Source organism: Diceros bicornis, chromosome 22, assembly GCF_020826845.1.
Source record: "Diceros bicornis minor isolate mBicDic1 chromosome 22, mDicBic1.mat.cur, whole genome shotgun sequence".
Taxonomy (NCBI): Eukaryota; Metazoa; Chordata; class Mammalia; order Perissodactyla; family Rhinocerotidae; genus Diceros; species Diceros bicornis.
In genome coordinates this window covers 22,690,392-22,716,540 of record NC_080761.1, presented here as the reverse complement: position 1 = coordinate 22,716,540, position 26,149 = coordinate 22,690,392, and the positions used below count along the sequence as shown (strand labels likewise).

Below are 26,149 nucleotides of genomic sequence, written 5' to 3'. Positions count from 1 at the left end.
TCATTTCCTCCACCCCTCAGCCTCCAATTTTTTGAGCATCTTCTACATGGTTTTTTATATTTGGCTCCCTTGTCAAATATTAGTTGACCATATATGTGTGAGTTTATTGCTGAACTCTTGATTCTGTTCCATTGGTCTATGTGTCTGTTTTTATGCCAGTACCATACTGTTTTGATTACTATAGCTTTGTGATGTAGTTCGAAATCAGGAAGTGTGATGCCTCCAGCCTTGTTCTTCTTTCTCAAGATTGCTTTGGCTATTCAGGGTCTTTTGTGGTTTCATGTGAATTTTAGAGTTGTTTTTTCTATTTCTGTGAAAAATGTCATTGAAATTTTGAAAGGGATTGCATTGAATCTATAGATGGCTTTGAGTAGTATAGACATTTTAACAATATTAACACTTCTAATCCAAGAACATGGGATATCTTTCCATTTATTTGTGTATTTTTCAATTTCTTTCATCAATGTCATAGTTTTTGGTGTATAGATCTTTCACTTTGGTTAAATTTATTCTTAAGTGTTTTATTGTTTTTGATGCTGTTGTAAATGGGATTGTTTTATTTCTTTTTCAGATAGTTCATTGCTAGTGTATAGAAATGCAACTGATTTTTGTATGCTGATTTTGTATCCTGCAACTTTGAATTTGTTTATTAGTTCTAACAGTTTTTTGGTGGAGTCTTTAGGATTTTCTATATACAAGATTATGTTATCAGCAAACAGAGATAATTTTACTTCTTCCTTCCCAATTTGGATGCCTTTTATTTCTTTTTCTTGTCTAATTGCTCTGGCAAGGACTTCCAGTGCTATGTTGAATAGGAGTGGTGAGAGTGGGCACCATTGTCTTGTTCCTAATCTTAGAGGGAAAGCTTTCAACCTTTCACCATTGATTATGATGTTAGCTATGGCTTTTATTATGTAGAGGTGTGCTCCTTCTATACCCAATTTGTTGAGAGTTTTTACCAAGAAAAGATGTTGAATTTTGTCAAATACTTTTTCTGCATCTATTGAGATGATCATATGATTTTGTCTTTCATTCTTTTAATGTGATGTGTCACATTTATTGATTTGCATATGCTGAACCCATCCTTGCATCTGGGGATCAATTCCACTTCATCATGGTGTATGATCTTTTTAATGTGTTGTCGAATTTTGTTTGCTAGGATTTTATTGAAAATTCTTGCATCTCTATTCATCAGAGATATTGGCCTATAGTTTTCTTTTCTTGTAGTGTCCTTATCTGGCTTTGGTATCAGGGTAATGCTGGCCTCCTAAAATAAGTTAGAGAGTGTTCCCTCCTCTTCAGTTTTTTTGAAGAGTTGGAAAAGAATTGGGGTTAATTCTTTAAATTTTTGGTAGAATTCACCTGTGAAGCTGTCTGGTCCCAGGCTTTTCTTTGTTGGGAGGTTTTTGATGACTGACTCAGTCTCCTTACTTGTCATTGATCTGTTCGAATTTGCTATTTCTTCATGATTCAGACTTGGTAGATTGTATGATTCTAGGAATTTATCCATTTCTTCTATGGCTAATTGTTGATCTTTTTGTGGAGATGGAGGCTGGAGCATCCTACTCCGCCATTTCGCTCCATTATTCTTACCGAAAGTCTCAATATACTGAACGAAGAAAAATTTACAGAAAAAACAGAAAACCGGAGCCACTCTGCCAACCTGTTTTCTACTTCCAGCAATGGGAATGAGATGGAGCCAGGGTGGCACCATCTAACACCTACCACTGGCTGGGGATAGGTGAGTAAGCTCCATCCCATTAGTGCTGTGGGTGGTGGGACAGAGAAGCATTGTGACAAATGAAGGGAAGAATAATCTCTGAGACAGGAGCTTCGGTTCAGTACTGGCTTCTTTCTTTACTTAGGAGTTTTGCGACCTTGAATAAACCAATTCACTTCCTGGCTTCAGTTTTCTCATCTGTAAAATGCGGGGAAAATATCTACTCTTTAAACTTCATTGGATTTTAGTGAGTATCAACTCAGAGCCAATGTACTTAACTCATTGAATACTCTCAAAAACTTCATAAATAGTAGTTTTTCTTGTGATTATTTCCTGGTATTCCTAGTGAATGAATTAACAAATCATTATAAAACGAAACAAAAAGATATTTTTGGGTAACTCCAAACAAGAGGTATTTTGCCTTTTCTTCTATTGTAATGGAAAAGGAATTAAATTCATAGATCTGAGCATAACAAGATGGTGCAGGATAGCTAATCGCCGTCCTTTGATGCTTGGAGTTAAATAAATCCTCCTTGTTGATTGCCTCAAACACCCTCTGGGCTTACAGAATAAATTGTGTTCTAATTTCCAGAGCCTTGCGGTTTTATGTAAGAATCTGAGAATGTTACCTTTTGGTGATCACATAACTTTCTGCCTGAGATGCTGACAACTGAGCAGTTAAAACAAGAGGAATCTCGGTGACTTGGTGTTTGTTGTCTACACAGGTCTAAGGGAGCATTTGTGAAAAATGATCCATGCATTTGGAGGGGAGGGAGGAGACTCACAGGCATGTGGGGGCAGGAGAAGGTAAAACAAAAAACGTAGAGAAAATGAAAAGTGCCTTAGCTTGGTCCTACCGTATTGTACAATTCCTCTAGTCTGGAGATGGTGAGAAAACGGTGCATGCTTACTCCATTCTCTATCAGTAATTTCACAAAATCCACTCTGTCCAGAACCAGGGCATCCAACATGGCTTGCTCCAGAGACCCCACCTGCAAATCAAGTCATGAGTTAGCCTGCCCCAGGGTCTTAGGGGTGCAGTGTTTTGGCGTTCGTCTGAACAGTTTAGAAACCAGTGCCTTTGACATCTGGTAAACCTATAGCACATTTGAGAACATGCTAGCAAGACTGTTCCTAGGCATACTTTTGGGACAGTCACAATCTCTCCTGTGTTTGGGGGCCTGTCTTGGCAAACAGAATTCAAAGATTTCTAGTTCCAAAAGCTATTTCCTCCTTGAATCTCATTTTTGTTTTGATCCTGAGAAAGTACAAGTGTTTACAAGGCTTCTCCTCTCCCCACTCTGACCACACTTCTGCAGTACCCGTGAAGTGCCAAAATGGGTGCTTTTCTGTCTTCATTTTCATCTTCCTGAGGCTGTGAATTAGACCCCTGGCTGACTTGAGAAGAGGGACCAAGTAAACAGACCAAAGAACTGAAATAGATGCTGGGTCTCCATGTAGAAGTGGGCGAGACAGAGGCAAGGTCATATCACTTAACTAAAAAAAGAACAGGCTACTTTCTGAATTTGTCACTGGCTAGGATTTTTATTTAGTTCCTTTCACAAAAATTTCCCTGTGTCCGGACTCCCTGACAAATCTTTTCACACTAGCAATCCACGAGCAGCACTAAATGAAGATGGGGTCAATCCTAGGCAGAAGCTCTCTGGGGGAAAGGAATGGTTAAAAATGACCTGTACACGAGAGTGTTGTCCTTCAGTGGTTCCAGGCACAGAAATCAATTTTCAGGCTGCTGCTTCCTCCGGGGATACATGCATATACCCCCCAATGGCCAATTTTCCAAGTTTTTATTTTTGGTCGAGTCAATTGAGGGAAACAAACCAAGAACAGCTATATAAAGCTTGGTTCCCTCTGTGTTGGTTCTGGGAATAGGGAGGACCTGTGCTCAGCCACCAGGACCAGATGGCACCTGCACGGGGAAGCCTGCTAATTGTGCCTCCAGAGGTGCGACCCAGCCATACGCCAGCACCGGTGCCACCCCATGGAAACAGCAACCTCAAAGACAACGAGAAACAAACTGCTTATTCCACTCACTCCTTAATTTTAATTAATACAACTTTTTTTAATAGATATATTTGGACATATAAAAGAAATGGCATCATTTGCTGCTGAAAATTGCTATCAGAGGCCACTCATGGAGATGGAAATATTTGGAATGTTTGGAGATGTGCTTTGTGGCATCTTCCACCAGGTGGCAGTGTTTTCCTAAATATGAGACAGGTTGCTGAGACCCAGACTACTTCGAAGGAGTATTTCCATCCTAAAGAAAAGGCAGCGGTTTCCTGAGCCGCTCTCAGAGGCTCCTTAAACAAATACCCTTGCCCAAGCAAGTGGGCTTTTCAGGGGTGATGACATATACTCTACCGGCCACTGTTGCCCATAAATAAAGATCTGGCTGCGAGCGATGTCAACTCTGTTCCAGGCTAAAGCTAAGCTCAGCTGGTCTGGGGCCGAGGCGTTGGCTCCTGTGTGTAGAAGAGAGGAGAAAAGAGTGGGAGAGAAAAAACAACGATCAGTTATTATACCAAGAAGACCCACTCCATCACTCTCTCCCATCGACATCCCTCTTCCTGAAGAGCAGACTTAGCGGTACAGCAGGGTTTCTCAAGCTTGGCACTGTTGACATTTTGGGCAGGATAATTCTTTATCGTGGGGCTGTCCTGTAATTGTAGAATATTTAGCAGCATCCCTGGACTCAACTCAGTAGACGCCAATACCACCCTTCACCCAAGTCATGCCCATCAAAAATATCTCTAGACATTGCCAAATTCCCCCAGGGGTAAAGGGAAACAAAATCAGTGACTGAGAACCGATCAACAGTCTTGCTAGTGAAAGTGTGGCCCGTGGAGCAGCGGCATCAGCATCATCTGGGCACTTGCAGGTAATGCAGAACCTCAGGTCCCAGCCCAGAAGATTCTGAATCAGAATCTATCTTTTAAAAAGATCCCAGATGATTCGTGCACATTAAAGTTTCAGAAGCGCTGCTCTGCAACATGTGTTGTTTCTGCTGGCCAATCACTGGTTCTAAGACATCTTTCAAATTGTATATTGCACGTGATGGTGCGCTCATCAACTAGTGGGCCAGCTTTGCCACTCTATTGCAAAGGAGTTAAGAAGATTGTTTAAGAGAAAGGCAGATAAGTGGCTTAGGTTTACTTTGATTTGTGGGTGGAGACCATTGGAGTAAATTTTCAGTTTCCCATTATTCTGTAGACTCCAGTTGCTAGATCTGCACTGTCCATAGGTGGCTAAGTTGATTAAAATTAAATAAAATTAAAACTTTAATTCCCCAGTTGCACTAGCCACATTTCAAGTGCTCAAAGCCTCACGTGGCTGGTGGCCTTTGAATTGGAGAGGGCAGACATAGAACATTTCCACCATCACAGCAAGTTCCATTGGGATGGAGTTGGTCTAGATCAATGTATTCTGTGCAAATATGCAAACTGCCAAGCAACTGGATGTGAGGCTGAGTATGGTAGGTGGAGAGAACATTGGGCTACCGTCAGGGGACCTGAGTCTGCCTTTTTAGGGCTGTGTGACACTGGACCTTTCTAAACCACTGTTTTATCATCTGTGAAATGGGGGCAATAAGGATTATCCTATTTACTGGCTGAGATGAGAGACTAAAAGGAGATCATGTAAGTGACTTCACATGTGAGCAGGGTTTTTCCAATTCATTAACACCCTTGGTGCCCTGAGCAAGAGGCAACCCTAAATATTTGCCCAACTTCCTGCTGCTGGATGTCCCACCACAGGGGGAGTAGAGCAAAGAGACAGTACTCTTACCTGGCTCAGATTTTTTGAACATCTAGCATGTGCTAGGCAAAGTATTAGGCACTTCTGCATGTTATCATATGTAATGTCCAGAATAATCCTGGGAATTGGGTCTTACTGTCTCCATTTGACAGATGAAGAGACTGAGGTCCAGAGAGGTTAAAGATCGAACACTACTAACAGAGGGTAAACAGAACAAGCTTTCATTATGCCAGAGATGAGATTCAGAGCCGGTGAGATTTTCCTTCATTCCATCACTGCTGATCTGATGTTTGTGAAGGAAGGAGGGACAGCAAATGCAGTGCTGCCCATCCCTCTGGGTTCTTCAGCAGCAGAGGCCCGAAGCAATGATCCAAGGATAGGGCTCCTGGTAATGAAGCAGTATCAGAGATGTCCAAACTCTGCTGCACCTCAGACTCACCTGGGAAGCTTTTAAAACATCCTTATGCCCAGGTTGCATCCCAAACCAATTAAATCACATTGCTTGGGGTGGGAGCCAGAGTCTATTTTTAAAAATCTCCAGGTGTTTTCAATGTGCAGCCGAGTTTGGAACCATTGTGCTATATGCTTCCTTCCCCTTGCCTCTTCCCTCTGGGTTCTGAGATACTGGTGTTGATAATTAGGTGAGCAAAGTGTTCTCTAGATGAGCACTTCTCAATTTTGAGCATGCATAAGAATAACCTAGAGGGCTTTTTAAACAGATTCTTGGGCCCCATCTCCAGAGATTCTGATTCAGCAGGTCTGGGGTGGGGCCTGAGTTTCCGTATCTCTCACAAGCTTCCAGGTGATGCTGATGCTGATGATCCAGGGCCATCCTTTGAATAATAAGGCCCTAGAGAGCTGCGATGCTATGTTCCCTTCATGGGTCAAAGGGCATTTCTGATTCTGGGTTCAGTATAAACCACATACTTGTGGTAAATTAATTAGTACTTGGAATGATGAATATTAATTCAGTTTACACAGGGATTTTTCCATTAAGAAAATTATTTCTTATCTCCTCAGATAAAAACAGGGACTGCAAACTCATACCAGGGTAACTGGCATAAACAAGTAATAAATAGGAATGTGTCAAAATGTCCCATCATCACTTGGAAGGAAAAAAGTGAAGGCTTATTGGGGTTGCATTTGGAAAGATAGCATTTTGCTTTGCTTCCTTAGCTGCTCTATTGGTTATTGCTGACCTGCCATAATATTTAATCATTCCCTTTGCCATTTTTATGCCACAAATTTGTATGTCACTCAAGTCAATAGTAGCACAAATCCGAACAAGAACACATAGCAGGAAGCAGTCGCTGAGGCCAGTGTGAGCTACCTGAATGTAATTAGATTAGTGTCAAATGAAAGCATGAAGCCAATGAGTCTTGACTTTTCAAAAATTGAAAATACATCACTCAAGAATGGTCCTGGGTGACAGTTTGGATCAGTAGTTCTCAAGTAGGGTGAACATCCATCCTGGTTTACCCAGTCCTGTCACAGTGTTAGCACTGAAATTTCTGCATCCTGGGAGACCCCTCAGTCCTGCACAAACCTGGATGGCTGGTCACCCTATTCTCAACTGTGGTTGTACACTGGAAAGGCCTGGAGAGCCTGAAATATACTCATGCCTGGGATACATCCCCAGAGATTCTGGTTTAATTGGTCCTGGGCATTCCAGTTTTTGCAAGCTCCCCAAAAGCTTTAAGACTAGAGGTCCTTAATCTTACCTTCACATTAGGATCATGAAGACAAGGTTAAGAGCCTCCAGTCTAGATAATATATGTTCATTCATTCACTCATTAATCTGTTTATTCATTCATTTATTTATGCATTCAAAGATACTGACTTCCTGCCTTCTCATATGGCAGGCACTATGCCAGTGCGAGGACAAGGTGTGTGAGACAGAATCCTTTGTCTTGAGAGCTTACATTCTAGAGGAGGAGAGAGGTCTGTAATTAAATACACCATTTCACACAATAATTCGTTTATCTGCTCAACAGATATTTATTGAATATCTTCTGTGCTAGCAACTGTTTTGGCATTGAACATCCAATGGTGAACAAGATAGCTAAGGTCACTCTTCACAGAGCTTATTACTTACTTCTACTAGTGGAGGAGCGGCACTCAGAAAATAATGAATAAATAAACTAATAAATGGTGTACTTTCAGATTGTGCAAGTGCTATGAAGGAGCAGTGTCATTCTCAGGATATGTGGGACCTGTGTCTATATAAACAATTTGGGTCACTCCAAATCAATGTGGCAGCACAATTCTGGCTACCCAGTCTTGCATGATCCCATGACAGAAGTATTGTGCCAGTCAGCAGGAGTGATCTGCTGGCCAGGCTTCCCTTCTGAAACCAGTGCTGGACATGGAGCCATTGGATAAACTCAAAGGCACAGGTCTGGGAGTGCTTTGGGCATCTGGTTGACCCTGTGTGGGAACTAGAGAGTTGGAAAATGTTCTGAAGTATTGAAATGGGTCTGGAGTCCACGCAGGTCCTGGTTTGGGCTCAGGACACCCCAGCCATATGGCACTGCAGCCCTGGCTGGTACCAGATCCCAGGTGGGCATGGAGAAGTCCCTTTAAAGCGCCAGTCTAAGGGTGGTACTGACAGTGAAGGGTGGTAGTGGAGCTGCTCTGTTAGAACGAGTGGACAGGAGACCTCCCTGAGAGTCACATTTGAACTGAGACCTACATGATTAGAAAAAGCCATCATGTGGAGAATTGGGGGAAGGCATTCCAGGAAGAGGAAACATCAAGTGTAAAGGCCCTCGTGTGGGAATGAATGAAAGTAGGTATAAGACATAAAAAATAAAGTTTTATTATTTCCTCTTCCTGCAGGAGGTTAGGGAAGATTTAAGTGCATGAGTAATGACCACATATGGTTTTAAAAGATTAGTTCACTAGACAAATGAGATGAAGAAAGGCGTTCTAGCAAAGAGAACAGCAAAAGACTGGGGGAGTTAGCCCAGTGAATTTGAGAATTCATGGGAAGACCATGAAGATTCAATGCTTGCGGTATATAGTGTGAGTCAGAAGCAGAGAGAGATGAAGCGAGAATGGAAGGACTTGTAAATGAAGTAGAGGAGTTTCTCTTTATCCTGAAGGCATGGGGAAACCACTGGAAAACTCTGTGTCAGAAACAATGCAGCCGCTTTGGCAGCAGTGTGAAGGATGGATTGGAAGGGGCACTGCCCTAGAGGGAGGAAGAACAATTAGGAAAGCTCTGCGATATTCTAGGAAAGGGATAATGAGGACCTGAAGGAGCGGCTTGGATGGAGGGATATTTAGAACGCACAGTTGACAGACTGCGTGATAGATTTAAAGTGGGGAGCAAGAGAGAAAAGTCCAAAGGAATCCCCTGCTCTCCAGCTTGGGAGCTTGGGAACATAATGACCAACTGAGATTGGCAATGAAAGATATAAACAAGCTTTTTAGGGGCAGCAAAATTGCATTCTTGAATATATTGAGCTTAAAATGCCTGTGGTATATCCAGGTGGGAATGACCAGAGGCCGTTGGATACTGAGGTCTGGGGCAGGGGAGGGGTCAGGCCCGGCGACAGAGATTTGGGAAAGGTTAGCATGAAGGTGACAAAAAGAAGAGGACAGAGGATGGGTAATTGAATAACACCAATACTTAAAAAGTATGAAAGTAAAGCAAATCTTTAGAAAGAAATCACCAAAAATAGTCTGAGCGAGAAGCAGAGAACCTAGAGATCATGGTGCCCGAAACTATGGGAAGAGAGATTTTCAAGGAGGAGGTTGTCAACAGGGCAAAGGCTGCAAAGTGGGGAAGTAAGAAAGATCGGCCTTCCTTCTTTACAGCTCTTCTCATGACCAGGCACCAGCTTATGTATCTACTAGTTGGTTATTTATTCCTTCTCCAGAATGTAAACCTCAAGAGGTCAAGGATTTAGTCTACTTTATTCACTGTTGTATTCTTAGAGTCCAGAACAGTCCTTGGCACATAATAGGTTTTCAATAACTATTTGTTAAATGAATGAATGAACCTAAAAGTGTGCATTGGATTTGGCAATTAAGAAGCCTTTGATGAAATTAGTGTGTGAACCTTTAGTAGAGTATGGGACTAGAAGCATGTCTGCAACCTCTTCTCTCAAGGAAATTGCCATCTAGTAAGAATGGAGGTGGGATGGGATAAAGGGAGAGATGTGACAAGTACACAAATCATTATATCAAAAACAAAGTGGTAAGTCCAGAGCACTTCCTTGTCAGTTGAGTCAGAGCAACTTTAAGGAGGAATTAGAATTTGACTGGAATGGGGAAGGATGGTGGAGATGTGAACAAATGGAGTTTGTGGTAGGCTGAATGCTGCCCTCGCCCCTCAAAGATGTCCATGTCCTGATCCGGGAACCAGAGAAGATGTTACTTTATATGGCAAAGGGACTTTGTAGATGTCATTAAGTCAAGGATTTTGAGATGAGGAGATTATTCTGGACTATCTGGAGGGCCCAATGCAATGTAATCATAAGGGTCCTCATAAGAGGGTGACAGAGGCATCAAAGTAGTGGTAGGACTTGTGAAGATGAAGGCAACAGGTCAGATTGGTGCAAGGAAGGAGCCACAAGTCCAGGAATGCAGGCAGCCTCTGGAAGCTGAAAAACGCGAGGAAATGATTCTCCCCTGAAGCCTCCAGAAGGAATATAACCCTGCTGACACATTAATTTTAGACTTATGGCCTCCAGAATTATAAGAGAATGAGTTTTTGTTGTTTTAAGCGACTAACTTTGTGGTAATTTGTTATGGTAGCCATAGGAAACTAATATAGAATTACTAAAAATACTATTGTAGGCACCATCAAGAAAAAAAGGGAGAATGGAGTTGAGAAAGGAAGAATTCTTTACAATTTGGCTATAGTGTAGAGTAGGATTCTCAAACTTGAATGTGCCTATGATCCACCTGGGGATCTTGTTGAAATGGGGATTCTGACTCAGTTGGTCTGGGGTGGGGCTCTAATTCTGTTTCTTTAGGCAGCACTCATTAATGTTTTCTGCTGTAAGCAATGATAAAATTAGTGCATGTACCCTTTTTTCCCTTTTTTCTCCTCCACCACTCAATTTTAGAATATAAGATTATATTTTTAGTGGTTTACTTCGTGCTGCTACATATGATTATATTTCTATTACTAGTTTTTGAATTGTCAGTCTTCAATTATGTTCCTTATTATACTAGGTAAAAGGTACAGATGTTACAATGAGGCAAAAAGCCTACTAACTCTATCTCCATCCTTCTTTCTTCTTCCTCTCAATTTTTGTTGTCATTGTGTTATTTCTACGTTGTTATGGCACATAACATTTACATTCCTTTCTGTTACTCAAATCCCCGTTTTTGTTTTTATCTTAGATCTATTAGATTCTAGTATCAGTGCTCACAATTAGTGATTTTGCCAGAGTGTACTCGAGCATCTCTTGGTTGGTAGGTTGAATTCTTCTCTAGTAGTTTTTTCAAGAGTTACTTATGGGAACAATATTGCCAGAGTTCTAAAATGTTTTAAGCTGGTTTTTTTAGTAGTCTTTATAGTTGAATGACATTAGCTCAATATAAAATCTGTTGCTCTATTGTCTCCTGGCATTGAATGTTACTGTAAGAAGGTCTGAGGCCAGCTTGATTTTTCCTCTCATAAAAGACTTCATCATTTTGCTTGGTGGTCCAAAGGATCCTTTATTTTTCTTTGAAGTTCAGTAACTTTACTAGGATGTGTCTGGGTGTTGAAGATTCTGAATCAGGTTTTCCTGGCATAAGGTGGCCCTTTCAATATCTAGATCATAGTTTAAAAAAAATTTTTATGAAAAAAAATTCTTAAATTATCTTTTTAAATTGCATAATAATATTTTAAAATTTTGTTCTGATCCCTTATTTTGGTTTTCTTCTTTGGAGACACCAATTATGCTTATGTTGGATCTCCATTTTCTGTCTTCTATAAATAGAATTTCTCTGTAATCACAATTAACTCTTTATTTCCATTTCACTTCATTTTTGTTCACTTTCCTCGTTTCCACCCTTTGTGTCCTGCACTGAGCTTTTCACAATGTATACTTGATCTTGCACCATTTCTCATTTCTTCTGCAATTCTGTGATTTTATTTTTTCCCTTACTGCATCCCTGAGTGCTACTCACATTTTATCTCCTCTCACTGCCTCACCTACTCTTACCTGAATTTTGGTATTCCAACTTTGAAGTATTTCTTCATAGATAAGTGCTTCACTGAGATTTAAATTTTTTAAAGTTCATGGTAAAATATTTATTCATACTGTTCATCTGTTCCCTGGAAAGATTTTTATAGAGTATTATTCTTCTGTGAATACACTTCGCTCTTTTGTTATTTTTTTCTTAGAATATATCTATATGCTAATCGCTTTTTTATTATTTATTATGTAGTGAGTTGGGTTATAATGGACCCAGGGTAGCATTCCAGGCTAGTTATTATTCACAACTGGAAGGCTTTCTTCTCAGCTACCACAAACACAAACTCCCTCCTGCAAACATGTCTTATCTGCATATTTCTATGCGTAGCCCACCTCCTCTATTTCTGTGTACTAAGTTAGGATCAGGAGGGTCTCCTGTCCCCATCCAACTCTCTTCTTGCACATGCTGTTCCAGACAAAGGAGAGAACTTGGCACCTTAGGGTGTTCCTCACATTGAGGACTTACATTTTTACGGTGCTGTCTGAGGACTGCCACTGCTGGCTTCTCTCTCCTCAGCTTTCAGCCTTTCCTTCCACTTGGCTCCTGCATATACAAATATTTTGGAATATTTCCTAGTTTTACCAAAAATGGAGTTTGCTTGTTTTTTTCTTTCCTTTTCATTATTTGTTTTTGAAGCTTTCTGGGAGAAGAAGAGAATGATGAATTTATGTTACCACGTCTATATTGAAAGTCCTGTGGGATTTTGTAGGTGGAGGAGTGTTTTGAAGTTGCATTAGAAGTATTCTTCCAATTGAAATATAGAGGATGGATAGGAATGTGCTCAATAAGAAGCAAGAAGATCCCTTAAGAGGTCATTTCAGTAAATCAGGTCAAAAGTCCTGAAGGCCGAATGGTGCTGAGCAAGGAAGGAAGAGAAGGGATAGACATGAAAGATAGCATGGTGGCAAAAATGCCCAGAATTAGTAAGAAATTGCTTGAACAAAGGGAAAAAGAATTTGATGGAGGTTTTGAGCCTGGATAACTGCAAGGATAGGGGCTAAATGAATATAAATGGAGAAATCAGGTAGAAATCAGCTTTTTGAGAAAAGGCAATTTATTTTTATTTATATATATTTATTTTATAAGATAATTAATTTTATTGAATTTGAGGTGCTTATTGACACCCGAGAGAGTTGTCCAGTAGGCAATTAAAAAAAGAGGGCAGGGAGGAAAGCTAGGGTTGGAGGTAAATTTGGAGTTATTCCTGTAGATTTGATGTTTCAAGTCATGGTACTTGATAAGTCTGACAGAAGGCAGAGTGAAGAAGTAGAGGGTCTGATGAAGGAGACAAAGGAGTGGCCAGAAAGGCAAATACTCTGGCACCAAGGAAAGGTAAAAATAAATATAATTACCATAATACATTGAGAGCCAATTACATGCTAGGCATTTTATATGCATTACCTCATTTAATGTTCACAAAAATCTCTGTTCAGTGAATATCTTTCTCCCCACTTTGCAGATCAGAAAACAGGCTCAGAGAGGTGGAGTAACTTGCAGGACCAGGACCAGGCTTTAAACTGAGGCCTTTCCTCAAAGTAAGAACGAGTTGCAGTAAGAAGTAGATAAAGTCAACACTGGCAAAAGTTGCTGAAGGTTCAGGAAGATGATCATTAGGATAAGAAGACTATTTGGGGTCTTCAGGAGTACTGAAAGCTGTGTGAGTAAATTGGATGGGACAGAATCTGGAAGGCAAGGATTTTCAGAGTGACTGAGTGACTCAAGAATTTAGAGTGAGTAGAGGGTGAGGAATGCTGATGGAAAGGCAGACTACCTTTCAGAGTTTGATGGTTAAGAAGAGAAAAGGAAGATGCTTCCTTGTGGGTCTTGGTGGAGAGGAGCCAGGGTCTTCTTAGGTGACAGGGACCCTGAACATGTTTATAGCAGAAGGGAAAGAGCCATTTGAGGGGGAGACATTGAAAATGTAAAAGGAAAGAGCAAGTACGTGATGGATGAGATCTTGGAGGATGGAGGCCAGGGAGTAGTTGGTTTTAGCAAAGAAGAGAGGTCTCTAGAGCGAGGAGAAAAAGCAGTGAGGCTGAGTGAAGAAACTCATATTCATGAGTGAAAAAGAAGGGAGCTTGGATGAACCTGGGAATACCACCTGCTGAGAATGAGCGGGAGTGAGAACTTGAAGAGAATGGAGGAGGAATGTGGAGAATGTGTCAGAGGCTGAGGCTTAAAGAATGAGGTGGTTTCAGAGCAGAGTTAGGGCCCACTTGAGGTAAGACATCCAAAATATGTCATGGCACCAATGGGTACATGCTGCAGGGAGTATTTATTTAGGGACTTGAGCATCAGTGTTTGGGGGAATTTTTTTGTTTTTTAAATATCCAGAGGATCAGTAAACACTTCAATGGGTTGTAGATGGAGCTGTGGACTCTCTGGAAATTTCCAAATAAAAAAATAAGGTGTGTCATCTGACCTGGATAGTTTAAGTATGGTCCTGCTTGATGTACTGGGGTGAGGGGTTGGGGGCAGGATTTGCTGACCTTGCAATGTCCTTAGTAGTGCCATGATTCTGTGATATATAGGATGATGCCACCCATCCCTATAATAGTTGAAGAGCATTTCTTCTTGTTGGGGTCTTTGGATTTTTTCTTGTCTTATCTAGAGAATCTTGTCTGGATTAAATATTCTTCCTAGAAATTCTATTCATTTCCATGAATTTACCTTTTTTGTAAGTGTTGCAACTAAATGCCGTAGGACCTTAGTCGATGAAAACGCATCCATCCATTCATTTAAAGACATTAGATTCTCTACCTATATGAAAACCACGAAGGAGGAAACTAGCTGAAAGGCCCTATCGCGTGACTTGGGTTGCTAGGATACACCTTCAGTTGTCTCCCAGAGTGGAGACACTGCTTACCCTGGTGAGCTTCTCTCAAAAACGTGGCTGCTACATTGAGAAAAACCAAACTAAAGGCTTGAAGCATACACATAAAAAGTAGATGAGGTCTGTGTATAATATATTCTTTGCTCTATTTTCTTGCCCTGAATGATAACTATCTCTACCTGGTAAAAATAACTTTAGATGGAGTCCTAGGAGAAAGTTAAAAGGAATCAGGAAAAACTGGATTAACTTTAGCTGAAGAAATTCAGATTTGGCTTGTAAGAGACAAAACAGGCAGCTGAGTGAAAGAGCCCTTTGTGGGAAGATGGGGTTTTCTTTCTTGGTTTATCTTTAGTAAATAAGAAAGATGATAATAACTGATATTTCTTTCATGCTTGTGCTAGGCACTGTTTCTAAGTATTAGTGTATTGAATTCTTACAATATGCTTAGATGTGCCATTATGTCCATTTTACAGATGAGGAAACTGAGGCACAGAAACTTGTCCAAGGTGAAGTGGCTAGGAGGTGTCAGAGATGAGATTCAAACCAGGCAGTCTGGTTTCAGGGCTGGTTTTTTTTTTTTTTTTTCATTCGTAGAAACTTAAAAAATTTTACTGAACTCATGATACCCACAACAAAAAGGGAAGTAGGCAAACAGCCTGCTTCCCCTGTCACAAAATAACCCACATTGCATTGATGAAGGAAGCCAGAATATTCTCAAATGCCCTATGATTAGGGCCAAAATTGATGGTAAAATATTACCTAAAATTCACATATCAGCTTCTTTAATTCTTTTTTTTTTTGGTCAGTCAAGCCATTTGGGCCTGGAGTTTTATTTATTTATTAAAAACATTTTTTCCTCAGTTTTATTGAGATATAATTGACATATAACTATAACATGGTATTAGTTTTAGGTATACAATATAACGATTTGATACGTGTGTGTATTGCAAAATGATTAACACAATAAGTTTAGTCAACATTTATCTCCTCACATAGTTACAAATTTTTTTTTCTTGTGATGAGAACTTTAAGATCTAGTGTCTCAGTAACTTTCACAAATAAAATACAGTTATTATTAACCATAGTCACCGTGCTGTTCATTACATCCTCGGGACTTATTTATTTTATAATGGGAAGTTTGTACCTTTTGACCCCCTTCACTCATTCACCCACCCCGACTCCGCACTCCTTGCTGAGATTCCTGATGTCTTCGTTTTCCTGCCTCTAGGGGCAGCCTTTAGAGAAGAGCACTGGATCCCCAGCTGGTTTCATTTACTCAACAGATTTTTATTGAACTCCAGTTCTCTGCCAGCCTTTGTTGTAGCCATGGGAGAAACAAGATTGGACCAAAGTTTCTACCCTCAAATAAAAAAAGAAAACTCACTCTATCTCTATGTGTGTGTATATATTTTTTTATATATATATATTTTTTTTTTCCTGAGTCCTCCTTTGGGATCTATTAGTGAGTCTCTGTTTTGGATGGAGTTCTTCAAAGCCTACCTAATAGTCTATGCCAGTTTCTGAAGTGAGCAGAATGAATTCAGTGTTCATTATTTCCTTTGGCATAGCAAAGATTGGTTCTAAATTGGGCTCCATCCCTCCCACCCTAGCAGCCCCATTCATTTCAATCATTCCATTTCTGTTGCCAGCCCTCCCTGATAGTCATAAATAGGAGTTTTCCATTTTAAAGTCATGCTGTAAAAAGGAATACTTACCAAACAGTGACTTAGGTGATATTTATTTTATAAAAGGATTCTCTTTTGCCAAAAGTATTTCTCATTCTTTCTTTAACTAGGAATTTATAAGTGCATCTAAAGTATGATGCAGTTTAGAAGATACAGTTTACGAATATATTTTAAGGAAGTTATTGCTTGGATAAAATGATGTACACCTGATTGGGCAAAATGAATCCTGTTTGGATATTCCTATATCCTGTTTATTTGGAGGCTCTGATTTTCAGTATTAATAAGATTTTTAAAAAGTATTTTCTTCTAATTTTAAATTCCTCTGAAAAAATAATTAGTACACTATTTATTTTGTATTTTTCTAGGCCGTTTATTCATTATAATAGGCTTGGCATTCTGAACTGCAGGGGTGCATTTCAAATGCTGCCATTACAATGAAATTTCCCCTGAACTCAGGAGTCTCTCATTTGCGTCTTTTTGGTATTTTGTTTACACCTTATATTATGGTGTATACTTCCATCATATATAAGACTTTGTAGCACTTAAGAAAATGCCTCATACACAGTAGGTGCTCCGGTGATTAGGTCTCTTATCCCTGATGTTAAGACTGAAACACACTGGCCTCTTAGAGAGCTGAAAGAGATACAGCCAGACGGCAGTTGCCTCGCTCAATTCTGATCCGCGTTAGGTTACCCTTTACTGGAGAGCAGGTGTGTGGTTAGTGTAAATAGGGGCTGTAACGACCTCTGTGGGTGGAAGAAAAGGGCACTAAGCTTGTTTATTATCTGTGGGGACTTGGGAAAGTTACTCATCCTTTCCAAGACTTAGTTTCTTCGTATATAAAACAAGGTCAATAATACTCCCTCGAGGAATTGCTTTGACGATTAAATAGAATAATAGATGGAAAAATTGCTTGGTTAAATTAAAGCATTGTGCAACTAGTTTTAGTGTCTTACATATTCCTGACAATAAATTTACCTGATTAATCATAGCAATTTAATAAATTTATCAGGTTAATACTGCTATTGCCATGCAGACACTCGTGGATGGAGAACAATTACCAGCCAGACTATTACTATGGTTTCTAATGTGGTCAATGTGAGCGATTAGGTGTCATTGAATTTTCATAAAAGGAATACTTACTGTATAGTGAGACAGTAATTCTCAGAATTAAGAACTGAGAGTCTTTAAATTACCAAGGGCTTACATGCGTGTCAGAGTTGCTAATGGGCATTAGGAGGGGTTCTCTGACAGAGCTTGGGGAGTTAATCAAATGCTACCTTTTACCAAGGTTTTCTCTTCAGACACTCCCCTAAATGAGCTGAAGCTGGTAGGTGCTAAGATATAACCAAGAAGAGGTAAAGTTGTTACAATATAAGAGTCTGAATTTAGATACAAAGGCTCTGTTTCGATTATAAGAATGTGATTGTTGTGTAGGAATGTCCATTGAGAAGATTGGTTGCATATTTATGCCTGGGCAGCCCAGGCGCTGGACCCCCGGTGTTGTCCATATGAGCTGTAACCGCACTCTATTAGGAAGGTGCATCTGGCCCCTCCCCAGGCTGCCTGGTGTAACAAGACAGTGCTCCTGTGCGTGACACCTGCTGCAACCTGTTGAGGGAATTGCTGCATCTTCCCTGGTCCCTCAGAGGTGACCGAGGGCTCCTCAGGGACCGCTCCTTCTCCTCTCAGCCTGGTACGCTGCCTGGAGTGAGAGCTGGACTCTTTCTCCCTCCTGGGTCCCTACACTACCTAGACACTGGGTCTAGGGGTGGCAGGAGGTGGTGATGAAGCTTTGTTTTGTTTTTCTGTTATTTATTGGGTCTGCATTTTCTGTGTAAGGTCTCACCAGCTTTGAAAAACTGTTCTTAGTTTCATTTTCAGAGCTACAGTACTGGACTTTTATGGACCAAAGCTATATAAAAACCTCCCAAAGTCAGGTTGTCTGTACGATGATATTTACCAAGAGTTTCTGCAGTAAATATTGCCACTATTTCCTCATGTCCTAATAGCACATGCAAGCAGAAAGGACAAATGAAATTATAGGCTTCTGATTAATAACATCTTAAAGCACGGTGCTATTTCCTTCTTTTTGCTGACCGACCTAAATGGATGTGTCCTCTTTATTGTGCCCTTTCTGCAATAAAAGAAGCCAATACTGCACAAAAGTCTCCCATTAACATGTTAAAAAAAAACTTTATAAAAGTGTTCTTGTATTACGCACAATATGCAAAACTAGAAAACATTTTATCAACGTAAGACAGAGGGAGAAAAAGAAAAAAAATTCTATTGGGTTATTCTGCTTGCTTGTGATATGACAAAAATGAATTCATTTACATAGGTAGGTGCGTGAAACATTTGCATCTTCTATATCGTGATTTTTAGCAGGAAATGTATGCCTGGAGTTCTGGGACGTTTTCTGGAATTATTGCATTGATAATTTCCTACCTGTTCTGTTCTCCCCTTTATTCTTTCTGTTTCTTTCTGTCCTTTCTGGGAGAGTACCTCAACTTTATCTTTTAATTTTTCTATTTCTTTTTTATTTGATGCTATCATTTTTAATTTCTAAGAGCTCTTTTTAGTTCTTGAATTAAATATTATATAAGATGCTGTTCTTCTTATTAATGGTTCAAATATTTTCTTTGATTTCTCTGAAGGTATTAATGATAGTTTTGGTGAAGTTTCCTTTTCCCTGCATAGGTTCTGATTGCTCCGAGTTGCCCTTCTGTTTGTTTGGTTGTATACCTGTCTTCCTTGTTAGAGGTCTTACTGGTCTGGCTGCCCTTGGTCATCTCTCCTATTAAGAGTAGAGCACTAAAGTGCTGATGGAAGCCCTGAGCACGTGAGTGGACATTGTCAACTGTGAACTTCACTGGAAGATCAACTAGTTGAGCTCCTTGGATGGGGAATTATTCATGTTAGTATTTTTAGGTCTCTTCTCTTAGGAGAATCAAATTTTACAGAAAAGGATCTTCCAGTCTCCTGACTGGAGGATGAAGACCCCAGCCCCCAGCATGCTAGGAACCAAGCGGAGGAAAGGGCTGGGGTCCCAGCATCCAACATGTATTAATTTATTGAGTGCCCCCTCCCCCATTTTCAGTACCATAGCCCAGCCCTCACCTTGCGCCTGGTGTTCCCTGGTCCAGAGATTCTGCTTTACGCTCTTTGGAGAATAAATCCTTACTTTTTTTATTTTTATAATTTTATTTATTTATTTTTTTCCCCCTAAGCCCCAATAGATAGTTGTATGTCATAGTTGCACAGCCTTCTAGTTGCTGTATGTGTGACATGGCCTCAGCATGGCCGGAGAAGCAGTGCGTCGGTGCGCTCCCGGGATCCAAACCCGGGCCGCCAGCAGCAGAGCACGCGCACTTAACCACTAAGCCACGGGGCCGGCCCAATCCTTACTTTTTGGTTGGAGAGGGCTTTGGGGAGTAGGGGGAGAGTATATGGCATTCTGGCTGCCTCTTAAAGAAACTCAACAAATATTTTTATGTTTGCCTCCCTTCATTCCCCCTTTTTGAGGTTCTACGTGCCCCAATTTCTGGGCCTTTTGAGCATTTTGAAGTGTAAGTCAGCTTAATATCTGTTTAGTATTCAGTTTTTTTTTTTTTCTGGTCTGTTATTTTCCATTCTTCTACCTGCTTTTCATCCTCCAGGTCTATGAATGGCTTACATCACTCTGGTCACATTCCCATTGGTCAAAGCACAGTCATATGGTCCCAATCTCTTTGCAAGGGAGGCTAGGACATTTAGTCGTCCAGTGTGAGAGAAGAGAAATCAGTGTGGTGAACACAAAATACTGTTTCTGTCCCAATGATTTTAATAAATAACTATTTACTCTTGTTTTAGAAGGATTCAGAGGAGAATAATAATAGTAGATTCATGTGTTCAGTGAACCATATTTATCTAGGAGGCTGTCTGTATTTTTAATGCACCAAGGAAAGGTTAGTCATCTTGAATCATTCAAAACATGTCAAAAACAGGGGCAGTCCTTAATACCCAGTCCTTGCCATAGATGCCCAGGATGCAGAGTCAGAGTAAGTGTTCTGGACTCAGATAACCTGGGTTCATGTCCAGATTCCATCAACTTCTAGCTGTGTGACTTTGACCAAGATAGTTGGCCTCTCTGTGCCTCAGTTTCCTCAACTGTAATGTGAGTAATGCTGATAGTACCTGCTCCATTATGGTATTATGAGAATTAAATTAGTTAATACTTGTACTATAGTAAGTGTCATATTAGTTGTTATTGTTATGTGTTAGTTTTACTCTTATCACTATTATTTTTATTATTAATGTAAACTACTCATTTTGGAATCATGCTGCTGTCAGTCTGCATGATAATTCAGAATACGTAGTGATTGATTTAATGAATGAAGCGGATTCATTACCCTCAGGCAAGTCAAGGAAGGAAAAGCATGATTCCATCGCCCTGCTGGGCAGTCAGCAGTGATGAGTTCTTCTCAAGCTGAGGGTCACTCAGGAGCTTTGGGTTTGCAGTGAGCTTAATGATCAGCTCACTGAGCACACTGGCACTGTGCCAATCCCGAGGCACTAGCCAGCCGCAGAGTGAAAGGGTGTTTAGCTTCTGGGGAACAAGGGGCCAGGGATGGCCACATCTGTCATCAGAACTGGTTGCATGGTGCAGAGAAGGAAAAATGGACCTCGGCATCTGCAGACTGGATTCCAGTTCCTCTTCGTCCAAACACCAGCAGAGGCCTCTCAGTGTCCTAGGTCTTTACGCCTCTATCCAGGTTTAAAATTCTACAATGAGACAATCTTATGGACATGATCATAACCTTGACAGTCTTCTAGAAATGGCCTGGGGGCCCTGGTGGCTACAGTCCTTGCAGACACTTGAGCCTGCTACATGTTGTACCTTTCCTGCTGGTAGTTGTGGCCCAGGAGCAAAGAACACCATGCTCTCATCTTCCGATGAGAGACATGAGTCCAAGCCCCACTGTCTCACTTACCACCTATATGAAAGGAGTAAAGAAATCACTCTGTCCTATGAGTTGGCACAAGAACTCTGCTTAGGGAGGGCACTGTTTTTGTTTGTAAAAATACCTTGCAAAGCTGCTTAGGGTAGATGAGCCTTTTAGGGCCGGGGCCAAAATGTCGGAAAGCAAGGAGGGACTGGAGAAGAGGAGTTTGTTTTACTCTTAAGGGGAAGCATGAGGAAGAAGGAATAGTGGGAGGAAGGCTCCATGGGACAGTATGACACTGGGGAAGTCATGGCTGAAGGATCCATGGATAGGCCCATGTGTGAAATAGCCAAAGGATGTGAACACTGGAGATGCCTGCCATTCAGTTAGAAGTTGTCTGCATTATTGAGAAGTAAACCTCTCTTCCATCCCTACCTACATTTTTAGAAAAGTCTACCATGTCTATTAAATGCTTTGTGTAAGTGAATTTTGTTTTTTGTTTTGTTTTGTTTTGAAACTGTGGAAGGGCTGAGTTTCATATTTTGACTTCTATGATGAGGAATAGAAATAGCACACATGGAATCAGGAACCTGAAGGCAGGGGTGAGCAAGAGAACTTAAGTCTTCAGGAATTTGCAGAAATCCTGGGGAGAGTGTAGAATTTGCATTTCTGTGGATCACTGAGTTGAGAGGTTCGAGTCCGCCTTAATTAAATTTCAAGGAGGAAGGAGGCCCCAGCCTATGTCTGGGTTGTTTGTGTGACTTTGGCTAGTGGTTGATTGGGCCAGGACTCCACTTTCAATCAGTGCATATTTATGGAATGTTTACCATATGTCTAGCATTTTTCTGGGTGTTGGGATACAAAGGCAAAGAAGATATAATTCTTTCCTCTGGAAACTTCCTAATAGGAAGGTGGAGTTTGTAACCAGAGTGATCATACTTCCCAGTGTGCCTGGACATTCCTGGTTTAGTCCAGTATCAATACTGCCCACTTTCATGCCCAAGAGAGTTCCAATTTGCAGACAGATGATCTGGTAACCATTCCACAGAGTTGTGAAGATTAGATGATAAAATTTATGTGAATATGCTTTGTGAATTGTAAAGCATTATACAAATAAAAGGATTAAGAGATTTAAGTTCTTTATTGCATTCTCCTATTAGAGACAAGCAGAAATGTCTAAAATTGCTGTCTACCTTGGTCTCTGGTTAGTGCTCTGAGATCTACTTGGATTTGCAAGGAAATAAACTTGCCAGAAAATTAATTTTAAGGCAGCTTAGCAGGTGCTCAACCGTTTTCAAGATTAAACTCCTTTTTGTGGTCTATTCTGGATCTTTACACGTATGCTTGAGGTTTTGTTGTTGTTGTTTTCAAATTTATGGGTCTTTTCAAATTTAACATTTTATGATTCTGATGGGTTCTGGATATGGGGGACATCCTAGTTCCTTAGGAATTTTTTTTTTTTTTTTTTTTTTTGTGAGGAGATCAGCCCTGAGCTAACATCCGCCAATCCTCCTCTTTTTTTTTTTTTGCTGAGGAAGATGGCCCTGGGCTAACATCGGTGCCCATCTTCCTCCACTTTATATGGGACGCCGCCACAGCATGGCTTACCAAGCAGTGCGTCGGTGCGCGCCCGGGATCCGAACCAGCGAACCCCGGGCCGCCGCAGCGGAGCGCGCGCACTTAACCGCTTGCGCCACCAGGCCGGCCCCTCCTTAGGAATTTTTAAAGCCTGTTTTAGAAGGGAAAGGGTATAAAAGTACTCAATGTTAAGTATTTATCATAAAGAAGGCATAGTGCTTGCCCTCAAAGAGTTTCCAGTATAACCATCTCGGGCATCCCTTCTATCAGTCCACATGAGAAAGGTACGATTTCCCTCTTCACAGGGAAGGGAACTGAGGCATACAGGGGTTACATAACTTGGTTAATGCCACAGCCAGTAAAGCACTAGGATTTAAGTATATGTCTAATCAGATCCCAAAGCCTGTTGATCATTTATTCATGAGTTCATCAAATATATATTGAATACCGACTATGTGCCAGACGCTGTGTATATATGTGTATGGTGGTGAGTAAAACACATGTGGTCCATGTCTTCATTTCTAGTTTGGCATCATCATCATTAACAGTCAGATCATCATTTATTAAACATATTTTTATAGGTACTGTGTTAAGTGCTTTACTTTAATTATCGATTAAAATTGATAGAATGGCTGTGAGGGAGGTATTAGAATTATCTCAGTTTTATGGATTAGGAAATGGAGCCTCAATGAGGTGAAGCAATTTGTTCAATCAGGGAGTAGTGATGCTTTGAATATGGCCATTGTTCTTACTATTAGAAAGCCCTTTCCTGGGTGGTCTCACTGTGGTAAGTACCATATGGAGGGGCTGGGGATGGTAGTGGAGAATGGGATGGAAGGAGCCTAGTGGGGAAAGCCTGGGGTGATTGGTCTTTACAGAATCGTTTTTTCTAAGGAATAGACTTTGCCCTTGGGGACAAAAGTGGTAAGAATGTAATCTCCTTTAAAATTTTTGGCAGAAATAATCAAGTACAGACCATTAAAATTTAAAAAGGTAACAGTCATTATAATAATAAATAACTATTATGTAGTCAATAATATTAATGTTACATATTTAGGTCTACCTGAAGTAAGCTTTACGAGTATGATTTCGGTGAACGTCTGAACCTTGCTTACTATTCATTTGACCTAGTTCCTGTTTTTGTCTACTGAATGAAGAATTTGTTCTTGGTATGTGATTTTGAGGTGCCCGCATTTGAGGCAAATCTGATACTCTTTGACCCTCAGCACTTCTTTTAATACAACTGAAAAGAAGTGTATTTTTTTAGTGGTTTTTAGTCTTACCAGCCCTCTTTTCTCCTCTCCTTTTGGGCCACAGAACCTCTTTTTCTCTTGGGAACCCATACCTCTGTGATGTGGGTGGAGCTGAAACCCATCTCTCATTTCATGGTTACAGGGATTCTCCCCTCTTCTTTGCCATGGTGATGGATTCAGGGACAGGCACTGATCCAGGAGAGCAAATCCAAGTCCTCCCTGGGAGCTTTCTGTTGCAATTGCCGGGAAAGGTGGCTCTTTTAATGGGGATTTGCTCAGTTTGTTGGGTGTGAGTCTGGCACTGCTGATGACCGTTTGGTGTGACAGGTGTACAGACCTGAGAGATGGAGGACAGACCCTGGTGACATCATTTGAGCCCTGGATCCTACTTTGCCTGAACTCAGTTTACCCTTAGACTTCCTGATCATGTGAACCAACAAATCCATCTTGTTTTTGCTTGAGCTAATGTGAATTGTGTTTATGTCACTTGTAACTAAAAATTGTTTGGTTGAAGCAATATTCCACCGGTGGCCTAATCTTTAAAAATAAAACAAGTGTTTTATTTTTAGAATAAACATGTTTATTCTTGCCATTACATTAGGTAAAATTGTAGGTATCTTAGTTTCATCACTAAGATATGTGTGTGTAACTAAGATCATCTGGCAGCCAAGGGTCCTGGTAAGGGCTCTGAGAGTTTTAAGGAAGCAGACGTCCTGATCTATTAATCACCCCAGATACTCCTGGAGCCACAGGAGCAACTGCCTGATGTCTCTGTGGCAGTGTAGAGCCAAGTAATCCTGGATCCTCCAAAGCGTCACACATGTAATATAAAGAAATCTGAGTGGAAGTTAGGAGACCAGGTTTGAGCTTTGGCTCTGACACTGATTTGCCGAATGATCTTGAACACCTTTTAGACTCTTTGGCCTCAGTTTCCTAGCTTTAAAATGCATGGGTGTAGCAACGTGAAGGGGCTATTGTGGCTTCAGGGGGGGCTTTGGGATGAGAGAGTAATAAGAGGCCAGTGGCAGACATGGGTTTACCAATCATAGGACGCAAGGAAGACTAAAAGTGGCCTCATGCAGACAAGGGCTTAATAAATAAAATTATTTACAAATAATCGTAAAAATTACCTGGTGAGTTTCATCTCTAACTGAAATACTTCACTATTCTCCCACAGATTACCTCCCATGCCCTTTTAAGTCTAAAACAAAGTGAAGATGCCACACATTTAGACTTTGTAGATCTCTCTTGAACAAAATTTTATCCACTTCCATTTGTATAATATTTAATTACTATGGTAACTTTGCATCTCATATAAGTGATAAAAGTGTTAACATGAATCTCTTTTTTTTTGTCCTTAATAAGGCTATCTAAACAGTTCCAGGTTGAAACAAAATCTTAAAAGGAAAGCAATCATGCATGTGGTATATTAAGCTGCCTACACACAGGAAAGAGGGATGAAGAAAATTGAACATATAATTAGAAATAATTTTTTATTTTCAAATCTAGGCCATAATTAATTCCCATAAAACCTATTCATGAATCATCCGAGTTTAAGCAGGGTAGCTTCTCAGTAAACACTCCAGGATGTTAGTTGTTTATGAGATCTACCTGGTGCATAGAATTATTGGACATAAACTACTTCAGAATATATGCCAAGATTTTTGTTTTACTAGGGATTAATTAAGCCATTTAAAAAATAAGATGAGTTATTTAGCAAGACTAATTATCTATTGATGTCAGTACTAGTTTGTGATAACTCTGCATTTGCTAGTTAATAGAGTCAGAGGGGCATGCATTCAGAAGTAGTTTCAAAACATTAAAATATATATATTTTTTAGATTTTATCCACTTTTATTTCAAGTTCAGGTTTTTTTAAGGATAGAATTTTAAAGGAAAATGGTTCAGAACATAGCGATTTTCATTGTTTTGTATGATCTAATCAATGACATTCTTACTTGAAATTTTTCTAAAGTTAAATAGAACATATTGGCTGTTCTTTTAGCATTTGAATTTTTATTTCAAACATTTTTCTTTACATTTTGAACAAATTTGCAAATGTATATCTTAAAGGGAAGTTATTCTCCACCTAAGTATAAGTAATTAATTAATTAGTTATTGATAACATTAATTATATCTGCAGAATCAAAACATGTAAAATAAAATGGTAGGAAATAGAT

The 26,149-nt window shown here is 40.2% G+C and overlaps 1 protein-coding gene across 19 annotated transcripts in view; it reads right to left on the bottom strand.

The window, feature by feature from the left end:
- The window catches only part of TRPM3 (transient receptor potential cation channel subfamily M member 3), a 791,340-nt gene that overhangs the window by 96,063 nt on the left and 669,128 nt on the right, over positions 1 to 26,149 (bottom strand). For 15 of the 19 annotated variants that reach the window (XM_058565673.1, XM_058565675.1, XM_058565677.1 and 12 more), the window contains 2 exons: positions 4,103 to 4,203; positions 2,578 to 2,712 (listed from right to left, as the gene is read on the bottom strand). In XM_058565673.1, the coding sequence (XP_058421656.1) occupies positions 2,578 to 2,712; positions 4,103 to 4,203 (236 nt within the window). The remainder of the gene's footprint in view (positions 1 to 2,577; positions 2,713 to 4,102; positions 4,204 to 26,149) is intronic. The other 4 variants (XM_058565670.1, XM_058565680.1, XM_058565681.1 and 1 more) reach the window with 1 other exon arrangement.